The sequence below is a fragment of the Oryza glaberrima genome, chromosome 12, assembly GCF_000147395.1.
Source record: "Oryza glaberrima chromosome 12, OglaRS2, whole genome shotgun sequence".
Classification (NCBI taxonomy): Eukaryota; Viridiplantae; Streptophyta; class Magnoliopsida; order Poales; family Poaceae; genus Oryza; species Oryza glaberrima.
This window is the reverse complement of record NC_068337.1, coordinates 8,972,009-8,982,837: the sequence shown is the minus strand read 5'-3', so window position 1 is coordinate 8,982,837 and position 10,829 is coordinate 8,972,009. Positions and strand designations below refer to the sequence as shown.

At 45.5% G+C, this 10,829-nt stretch overlaps 1 protein-coding gene across 1 annotated transcript; it reads left to right on the top strand.

Moving 5' to 3' along the window:
- Positions 1–6,448: 6,448 nt before the first annotated feature.
- Positions 6,449–9,888, top strand: LOC127756663 (U-box domain-containing protein 44-like). The gene is made up of 4 exons (XM_052282022.1): positions 6,449–6,696; positions 6,792–7,348; positions 7,445–7,754; positions 8,022–9,888. Exons 1-4 carry the CDS (start codon positions 6,657–6,659, stop codon positions 9,644–9,646), a joined length of 2,532 nt encoding a protein of 843 aa, XP_052137982.1. The 5' UTR covers positions 6,449–6,656; the 3' UTR covers positions 9,647–9,888.
- The last annotated feature ends 941 nt before the right edge of the window (positions 9,889–10,829 follow it).

The window sequence follows — 10,829 nt, the reverse complement described above, 5'->3', positions numbered from 1 at the left end:
CGAAATCAGGACAGGAAGAACTGCCCTTTTCTGGAATGATCTATGGAATGATGATTTTAAATGCATCAGCTACCCCAATCTCTTTGCTGTGACCATGTATAAGTCTGATTCAGTCAAGGCCATATGTTCAAGACCCTTAGAAGATTCTTTTGTCCTACCCCTCTCAGATGAGGCATATTATGAATTTTTGTAGCTTCAGGAGGTTCTGGACAGTTTGAACTTACAATTAGGGATGGGGGATGCTTGGAATTTTATCTAGGGTTCATATAAGTACACAGCTAAGAAATTTTATAAGCTAAACTATTCTGCACTGCAACCCCTCAGGCCCATGATTTGGCTATGGAAAACAAAATGTGTCATGAAGATCAAAATCTTTGCCTAGCTAATGTTCTGTGATAGGCTAAATACAAGAGATATGCTGGATAGAAGACATTGTGCCAAAGAAAATGATGATCTCACATGTGTTTTGTGCAATGCGAATTGCAGAGAGACAAGGCTACACCTCTTCTTCTCATGTCCTTTCAGCATCAGGTGTTGGCAATACCTGGGAATTGAGTGGAATAATAATTTGGAGTTTTTCCAAATGATCACCCTAGCAAGACTCAAATTTGCTCAGAAGGGTTTCTTGGAATTTTTCTTTTTGGCAGCTTGGCACATCTGGAAGCAAAGGAATGGCTTCATATTTCAGAACACTCAGCCCTCCTTCCAAGCATGGAGATATCTTTTTGTCAAAGAAGTTCTTCTGCATATGTGTAGAATGAAAGATCCTTTAAAACAAACTGTTTTTAATTGGGTACAAACCTTATAGTTTTTCTGTGTGACCCGCATGTAATCTCTGTAACCTTGTAAATAGTTTCTTTCTTTATAAAATTACACTGCTGGGCAAAGCCCTGACAGTTTTCCTGGTAAAAAAAACACTATCACATATTTATTAAAATTTGTGCGGAGGCTACAGCTACCCATGGCATGAGAGGTAACTATTTCTCTCTCATCCACCTCATCGTTTAGCCCTATGTGACATCTTAGGGCTTGTGCTTGGATACCTATAGTACTTGCTCTAAATAATTCAGGTAAAGCTGAGTGAGAGATTATTTGTCCAGACATCCCTAGAGCTAGAGTGCAGCTATGACCCAATGGACCACCATGGGCTTTAGGAAGCTGTACCTAACTGGTAAACTCCATAGGTTTTATCTAGGTATACGTTTCTGAAAGGGTCAATTAGGCCTAGAGGGGGGGGGGTGAATAGGCTAATTTAAAACTTTATGCGGAAGCTAAAACTGAGTTAGGGTCAGAAAGTCTAATCCACAGTCAGACTATCCGAAAATATCAGATAGTCTGATGTTGGATCAGACTGTCTGATCCACTAAAGAGTCACAACAAGCAGATCTAGCACACAAACAAGAGTATAGCACAAACATCGACTAGATCTATAGCGGCACAATTAAGCAAAGCTAAAGAGAGGATGAAGAGATATCACCAACGATGAAGTTCACGGAGTTGTTCCCGGAGTTCAAATCCTTGAGGGGATTCTACTCTCCGTTGAGGAGCTCACTAAGAGCCGGGTCTTTGCTAACCCTTTCCTCAAGAGGTTGCACTAAGCACTCCTCCTTCCACTAAGGGGTATCTCTTTCCTTGTGGAGGCGAGATCCGGCCTTCACAAACTTCTCCTGGCCAACCACACGTAGATCAGTGGCTCGGGAGTGACACCTAGCCGTCTAGGAGTCCTCAACCTCCAAGAGTAACAAACACCACACAACTCTTGGTCAAACCCTAGTGCTCAAGATTGAGTGAAACACACACTAGGCCCTCAAACACCAAATTCACAACCACCAAGATCCACCACACAAAGAACGAGGAGGGATTTGAGAGAGGGAGAAAGAGCTCAAAGATCCAAAGCACCTTAGCACCAAGCTCAACCCAAAGTGAATGTGAATGAATGAGTTGGGTAACCCTAGAAAAGGGTTAGGTGGGGGGTATTTATAGATCCCCCCAAAATGTGGCCGTTGGGAGAGAATATTTTCATTCCACCTCGGAAAGTCACTTTCCGAAGTGACATCGGATAGTCCGATGTTTTTGACCCCCAAGCAAGCCAGAGACAGAGAACGGAATTCTGGAGAATTTCGGACAATCCAATCAATCGGATAGTCCGATGTCATATCGGATATTCCGTTATTTTTGAATCATGAATTTCATCCTCTCACATAGACTCAAGTTCGATTGAATTTCGGAGTCTCTAGGTCATCGGATAGTCTGATTTGAAACTCACTCAAGAGGAATAAAAAGCAATTCAAAACAGAGAGTGAAGTTCTGAGAAATTTCAGATAGTCCGATGTATCGGATAGTCCGACCTTATATTGGATAGTCTGATATTTTTTAGCCAACACTCAGACCAAAGACAGAGAGCAAAGTTCTGTGAAAAATCGGATAGTCCAATACATCGGATAGTCTGATTTCAAATCGGATAGTCTGATGTTGCTCAAGTAAAAAAGCAATAGCTTTTTACTCCGAACTCCGATTTCGAAGATCTTGGACTCTATGGAAAGCTAGTTTCGTGGGCTATCAAACCCAACATAAAACATGGTCCAAAACCTTCAAGAGATGTTGAAAAACTTGCAAAGAAACCCGGTTTAAGTGTTGTGACAAGTGAAACTACTCGGGATTGAAATTTTGGCTTAGGTTTTTCAACTCACACAAAGATAAGCATTTTGAGCACTAGTGTTCTACCAATTATATGCATGTGGTATCCCTCTTAATAGTACGACATTCCTACGACACAATGCAAGGTAAAAGATACAATATACCATTTGATCATTGCCGCATTGCATCATGATGTCGCATTCATGGGGTATGCATCTCATTACAACATGTCGAGGACATAACAACCTTCACATTTGCTTGAATAAAAGTGTTAGTCCTCTCTAATCGCATTGTAATCAATCATCAAAATCATTAGGGGCCTAGATGCACTTTCAGTTTCCGTGTGGAATATTTAACTATTTACCACTTTTAGATTGACAATTAGGTATTTATCACTTGGATTCATGTGTCATTGATACATGAGTGATAAGTGATTAAACGTCAAACCTAAGTGTAGCGAATAGTTAAATATCCCTCCACGCGTACTCATAGAAAATGTGTAAATAAAAGGAACCAAAGAAAAGGGGAATCACACATCCATTTCGGAGTTTCTATATAATATAAATGCACATGTTGTGATCACTGAAATGTGTGTGCATAATATTCATAAGAAAACACAAGCGTCTATGGTCCAAAACAACTAATATATGTTCAATTAGTACTCGATCCCCTGTTTTGAGTGGCCAAACATCGGACATAGGAATAGGATGAAAACAGTACAGAAACTTTCCGTATTCCGAGCCTATTTTTGAAAACAGAATATGTCTGTCAAAATTTTTTTGGAAAAGGAAACGAATTCAGAAATATTTTCTCAAAAACGTACTCCCTCCGGGCTAGGTTTATTAGTCGTTTCGGACACAATTTCAAAACCAAGAAGTCATTAAATAAGGTTCTAATATCCTATTTTGTCCTTATTAAATACGGTTGGATGCAGCATTCAAACAAGCAACTACTACTATCTCAGTTGGTTTAGTGCATCCATGTTGGTGCGTTGGGCCTGATTTCGATTCCTAATATAGAGACACACCTTTTTTTTTTGTCTTGGCGATTATCCATGGAGTCGGCAACCATGAGCACTTCCTCGCCGGTCTCGCCGTCCATGGAGTCGGCAACCACGTGCATGTCCGAGACTACGAGCTCTTCCTCGCCCGCCTCGTCCATGGAGTCGCTAGCCATCGAGTCCTCATCGTCACCCTCATACATGATGTGAGGAACCATGGCTTCTTGTTTGCTTTTTGCTCAAAGCCCACATATGTAATCATGTTCAAGTTCTCTTTTGTGCTTGCATGCATACATGCCGAGATGGGAACGAAGCGTTCAAAGAATAACGAGGAGATAATATGGGAACAATAACACCATCAATGCACAAGGGCAATCTCATCACATGTGTGAGAAAAATGCTCCAACAACAAATTTTCTCATCCACAACTAATTGAGCTCAAACGACTAATAAACCCAGCCCGGAGGGAGTAATCGAATATGATAATAGCAGTTTCTATCGGAACTCGGAATCGGTCGGAAACTTTTCAAACAATTTCTTGGAATTTCCGATGTTGCAAAGGCCCATACAATATTCCATAATTCCTCCCCAAGGCCCAGCCCAACCCAACCTATATGCTAATTCCCTAACCCTGGAGAGTAGAGACTGAGCGAGAGTGGAGACATCGAGACATCCAGAAGCTGGGCAGCGGAGTGGCGCATCCATCCACATCTCGTGGCCCTGCCCCCGCCGTCTCGCACCGCTGCGCCCTCACCATCTCGCACTGCCCTCACCCTTCGCCGCGCCCTCACCGTCTCGCACCACCACCACCCCTCGCCGTCTCGCGCACCCTCACCCTTCGTCGTCTTGCACCACCCCTGCTGCTTCTCGCCGTTTCGCCACCACCACCGCTGCCGCCACAGCCACAACCATCAACGACTCTTCTCACCGACGCCTCTCAACCCAGTAGGTTTTTTCTCCACCTCCACCTCTGTGTAGTCTCTCTATAGATTTGAGTGAATGTTGAATGATTGATTTACGGGAATGCTAGGGGACAAGATACCGTTGCCCCAACAAGATAGCTTCCCCTCCACCTCCATCAGTTGCAAGAGTACAAGGCACAAGGGCCAAGCTGGCGGGGGGGGGGGGGGGGGAGAGCGGTGGTGGTGGCCGGAGCTAGAGAGCGAGGGGAGGGGGCGGCGGTGGTGGCCGGAGCCGGGGCGCCGGCGGCTGGAGCCAGAGAGCGGAGGGATGGGGCGGCAGCGGTGGCCGGAGCCAGAGAGCCGAGGGAGGGAGCGGCGGCGGTGGCCGGAGCCGGCGAGGGAGGGGACGGCGACGGTGGCCGGAGCCAGGGGAGGAAGCGGCGGCGGTGGCCGGAGCCGGAGGAGGGAGCAACAACGGTGGCCGGAGCCAGGGGAGGGAGGGGCAACGGTGGTGGTACCGGATCCAGGGGATGGGAGGGGGTGGTGGTGGTGCATCGCCGGAGCCGGAAGAGGGAGCGGCGGTGGTGGCCGGAGCTAGGGAGGAAGGGGCGCTGGGGCGGCAGTGGTCGTCGGCGTCGATGTCGGGTGTGTATCGCGTGATACCTGGCTGGTATCGCGTGATTCCTGATAGATATCACCTGATACATCACAAGTATCATCTAATAGGTATCGCGTGATACCTGATAGGTATCACCCGATACCTCACAAGTATCACCTTATATGTGGCAAGAATCGCATGATACCTGATAGGTATCACCTGATACGTCGCGAGTATCACCTGAAAACATGGTAGAATCGCCTGATACCTGATATGTATCACCCGATACCGGACCTGATACCTAACCAGTATCATCTCTTTCGAAAACAGAAATCCGTTATATAGCAGCCCCCTTGATTTATGGTGTTTGGTTGTGGAGATCCATGTTGATTTATTTTCTTTTATGCTGTAGATTTGTGATGGATTCGTTAAATGCAAGTAGCAACAGTGCAAGTAATCCCATGTGGAGCTCCATGGTGTTTGTCTGTACTTTTTTTTTCCTGGAATATTTGTTGTGCAAATCTGAAGTTACAGATGAACATCTACACCATAGGTTGTGTGTTCATGATGTACCGTTGGGACTTAACAATTGGATTTGATATGATTGTGCTTTGTGATGTATTGTTGATTGTTGAGACTTAAGAATTGGAATTGACAAAGTTTGAGGGGTTTTTTATTCCGATAAATTGTTCGTTACCGTATCCACGCAGGTTTGTTTTTGCTCTGTTTTCGGTTCCGATAATATTTGATTCCGTTTTCGTAACTAGGGTTTCTGATTCCGAAAAAATAAAAACGAAAATGATAAAGGTAGTTTCCGTCCGTTCCCATACCATTTTCATCCCTACATAAGAGTACGCTAGTCTCCAAAACCTACCGTCCGCTTCCGTGCCGTTTGCATGGTTAGCCCACCGGTTAAACTATAAAAAAACCATAACGTTCATAATATTTACTCAAGTACTCCATCAGAAAACTGCATGGTACAATTCCAATATGTAAATATTTGAATGAAGTCACTAGATCTGCCACAACTTTTTATTTCTGCTTTGCAACCCCTTAGAAAATTATGGTTGTTCATATGCTCCGATCTTTTCTGATTAAGAGGTTTACATCAGCATAATTTTTAAACAGTTGAATGATACATTTTGTAAGATAAGAAGTTGCTTTAAAATATCCAATAAATTTATTATTAAAATTTAAAATAACTAAAATTTAATTAATCATACGACAGTGAATTTCTCATTTTCGTTGTCGAAGGCAATAGTCAACCAAGATGATCACAAAGATAGCAACTCGACGAAGACCAGGAATACGTCTATGTCTCCCTACCCCAATTGGCCGACCACTCTCCTTCTCCATTTATTTCCCAACCAAATCCACGCAAAACTCTATCCAATTCAATGCCGACGAGTTCTTCTCCCCGATACTATCCAATGCCGAGGAGTCAACCCCACAACCGTCAACTCCAGCTCGGCTTCTCCTCCTCCTCCTCCTCCTCCCGCGGCGTCGACGACGACGGCGAATGGCCCAGCGCCGCCAAGGATCGCAGCGCCAAGAACAAGGTACAGTGATGGCTTCATTTCGTTGGCGATTTGTTCTTGCCCACAGGATGTTCGACGGATTGCTCACGAGGGTTCTTGGTGCTGTGTTTATTTAGCTTGGTGGGTTGCGGAGGGTGGTCGGGACTGGTGCGGCGAGGGGTCCGACGATGGGGAGGAGGGCGAGGAGGAGGAGGAGGACGGGGTGCTGTCGGCGTTCCTGTGCCCGATCACCATGGAGGTGATGCGGGACCCGGTGGTGGTGGAGACGGGCCACGCGTTCGAGCGGGAGGCGATCGCGCGGTGGTTCTCGGAGTGCGCCTCGCTCGGCGCGGCGCCGCGGTGCCCCGTCACGATGGAGGTGGTCGAAGGCGCGGACGTGAAGCCCGTCGTGGCGCTGCGGGCGGCCATCGAGGAGTGGACGAGCAGGCGAGAGACGGCGGCGCTCCGGAGGGCGTGCCGGTGGCTCACCAAGGCCGCCTCGGAGAAGGAGGCGCTGCGCGGGCTCGACGCCGTGATGCGCGGGTGGAAGCTTGCGAGGGTCGGCAAGCGCGTCGTGCGCCGCGACGGGATGGTGCCCATGGTGGCCGCCATGCTGAGGAACGGCAGCGCAAGGGTGCGTCTCAAAGCGTTGCAAGCCCTTCGGGAGTTTGCAAGAGAGGACGATGAATACAGGGTAAGCAGAGGGACGATGCAATGGAATGGATTTTTATGTCTTGGTACTACATAGTACTAACTCAGAAATTCATGGTTTTGTTCTCTTTTTTTTTAGGATTCTGTATCTGAAGGGGACACAATTCGCACGATTGTTAAGTTCATCGATTTCGAGGATTGCCAGGAGAGGGAGTTGGCTGTATCTCTTCTGTGTGAGCTGTCGAAATCTGAAATGGTATGCGAAAAGATAAGCGAATTGAATGGAGCGATACTTATCTTGGGCAAGGTGGCATGTAGCAAATCACAGAATCCAGCGTTAGCCGAGGAGGCTGAGATGACGCTTGAGAATCTGGAGAAATGCGAGAAAAATGTCCTGCAAATGGCTGAAAATGGAAGACTGGAACCTCTACTAAACCTGCTTATTGAAGGTGCTGTCTCCAGTCTGTTCGTTCTTCATTTAATGGTTCACCAATTATACTCAGTATCTACTTATCTTTCTGTTATTTGTTGTTTTCGATGGTTTCATGAGAAGTTAGCATTCGATATCATTTGCACTGTGCTGAAGTAAACTCTGCTTTTGCTCAAGTGTCAATATAGTTTTTCTAATCAATAGACAAACAATATCATAGTGTTCTTATTTCTACTTTATTGGAAATATTAAGTTCTTACCATGTAGGACATACTACACTTTTCAGGTTCTCCAGAAAAGCAGTTGCGGATAGCATCATCTCTAGAAAAGATTGTTCTGTCTAACGACTTGAAAAACTTGGTGGCCCAAAGAGTGGGTTTACTGTTTGCTGGTGTTGTTGAAAATGGTACCTTGCCGGCAAAAGAAGTTGCTTTCAAGGTGTTAGATCATATATCCACCAATACAGAAAGTGCCAAGGTTCTTATAGAGGATGGAATCCTTTTACCGCTTTTCCGAGTTCTCTCTGTTGATGGTGTCAAATTCCTTCCACCAAGGTTGCAAGAGGCCGCTGCAGCAGTTCTATCTAATCTGGTAGCTTGTGGTATTGACTTTGGGACAGTCCCACTGGATGGTAATCGTACTATAGTGTCTGAAGATATTGTTCACAGCTTACTTCATTTGATTAGTAACACCTCTCCGCCAATACAGTGCAAGCTTCTTGAAATATTTGTAATGCTAAGTAGTTCTACCACAACAGTTCTGTCAATTATCTCAGCTATAAGATCATCTGGGGCTATCACAAACTTGGTACAATTTGTAGAGAGTGATCATCAGGAGAGCCGTGCTGCTTCCATAAAGCTGCTGTGCAAAATCTCATTTGACATGGACCATGAGATAGCACAAGTCCTCCGAAGTAGTCCTACATTGCTTGGATGCTTAGTTAGGATTGTCAGTGAAAATGATGCAAATGCAGATGAGCAAGATGCTGCACTTCAGATTCTGGCAAATCTTCCTAAAAGGGACAGACGTCTTACCATGGAGCTCATGGAGCAAGGGGCTTTCAAATATATTGCGCGCAAAGTTTTAAACATATGTAGAAGAGGAACTGCCAATAACATAGTTGATAAAACGATGCTTGAAGGGCTTGTAAAAGTTCTGGCAAGGATAACGTACATTCTACGGGAGGAGCCACGCTGTGTTGCCCTTGCTCGTGAATACAATCTTGCTTCACTGTTTACCAGCTTGCTTCGGCTGAATGGGCTGGATGGTGTGCAGCTGCTCTCTGCAAAGGCATTAGTGAATCTCTCTGTTGAATCAAGATATATGACTGGCACACCAAATTTCGATGAACATGAACAGAAGTCTGGGCTTACCTGGTTTGGTAAGAAACCACCAGGTATTCAACTTTGTCGTGTTCACTCTGGAATCTGCTCGATTAGAGACAATTTTTGTATTCTTGAAGGGAAGGCAGTGGAGCGATTGGTTGTTTGTCTTAGCCATCAAAACAAGAAGGTCGTTGAAGCCTCTTTGGCTGCACTTTGCACCCTACTTGGGGATGGCGTGGAGATCACTGAAGGTGTTTCGGTGCTCTATAGGGCCAATGCAGTTGAACCAATATTTGAAATCTTGAAGGGAAACCCAACAGGCACACTTCAGCAGAGGGTGACATGGGCTGTCGAGAGGATTTTGCGGACAGAGAGCATTGCAAAAGCAGCTTCAAGCGACCGTGGCTTGAGTTCTGCCCTTGTTCATGCTTTCCAGAATGGGGATTCCAGAACACGACGTATCGCAGAGGCGTCACTGAAGCACATTAACAAGTTGCCAACTTTCTCCCAAATCATTGATAAGCATCCCTCGAGACGAGGTTCGTCAATTGGAAGCATGGAGCATTACTTTAGGTCTGATCGCTAGGCTATGAAATTGCGAAGTAGCCTAATGCCATGACCTGCCTATGCCTTGAGTTCAAGGAATTTTTTTGCCATTTCAAGTTAATTTTATTGATTTGCTAACGTTTGGAATTAGGGATTTTAGTTTTTATGTCAGAAAAAAAATAGTAGTTAGGCATTTATAGTCTTGGTAATGTGCATATTGTTCTGTACTTGTAATAAACTTTGTAGATCATGTGTATCTATTGTTTTATGTACTTGTAATTTTGACAATCTGCAAGTCTAATGAGCAAAAAAAAAAAAAAAAACAAAAAAACTGAGCAGGTTTGAGAGATGTTGCTTCATAAATTTTGCTCAACAGAACTCGTATCTTAAGAATAAATTTTTAATGACAGATCGCATCTTGTTTTATGCCACAACTGTTGGGATACGCGTAGGCTACGATAGCATAAATCAAAATTTTCTATCGCGTAAACCAGGAACCATGCAAGTATTAGATCATAGATCGTTACCACTCGACGCGCTGCGCAGCGGAAGAAGACGCTGAGAAGTAGCACGCGTCGATGTAGAGGAAGTAGTCGATCGCACCGGCTCGACCTTCTCCCCCTCGTGCGTTCTCCTCGCCGTACTCCCACGCCGATCAGCACCGCAAACCAGCGGCGCCTCTACCGGTATCCACACGTATAGGGATGGAATGCCACGCGCAGATGTGCTAGCATCCGCGCGCGGCTAGGGTTTTGCTCGGGGAGGGAAGTGATGGCTAGGGTTTCTCACGTGATGCAATGCCTCCGCCGGTCACACCCCTCACGAATATATAGGATCCATCACTCGGGCCTCCAAGGCCCGTAGGACTCCTATTCGGATCCCTATCCGAATTAAGCTCATATTGGATCTCCATCCAATCCCCTTATTCCGGCCCATTAAGCGCGCGGCCCTGTAGGTTCACATATAATCGGCTGTAACCCGAAAACTCCTTTTCGGTCCACGCGTCAACAGCGGCCCCTAGCAGAACGTATTGACCCACCGGGCATACATAAAGATCATATCGGCTGAATCTCTAGTGTATACTTGTATGAACCCCTTTGCCTCACGATATCGATTAAGCTCAAGGCTAGATATGTGCCATCCTCTAATAGCTCAATCATTCACTCGAACCTGTTGATAGATTATATAACTTGTGATTGACTCCTCAATCACCTTTGGCATGG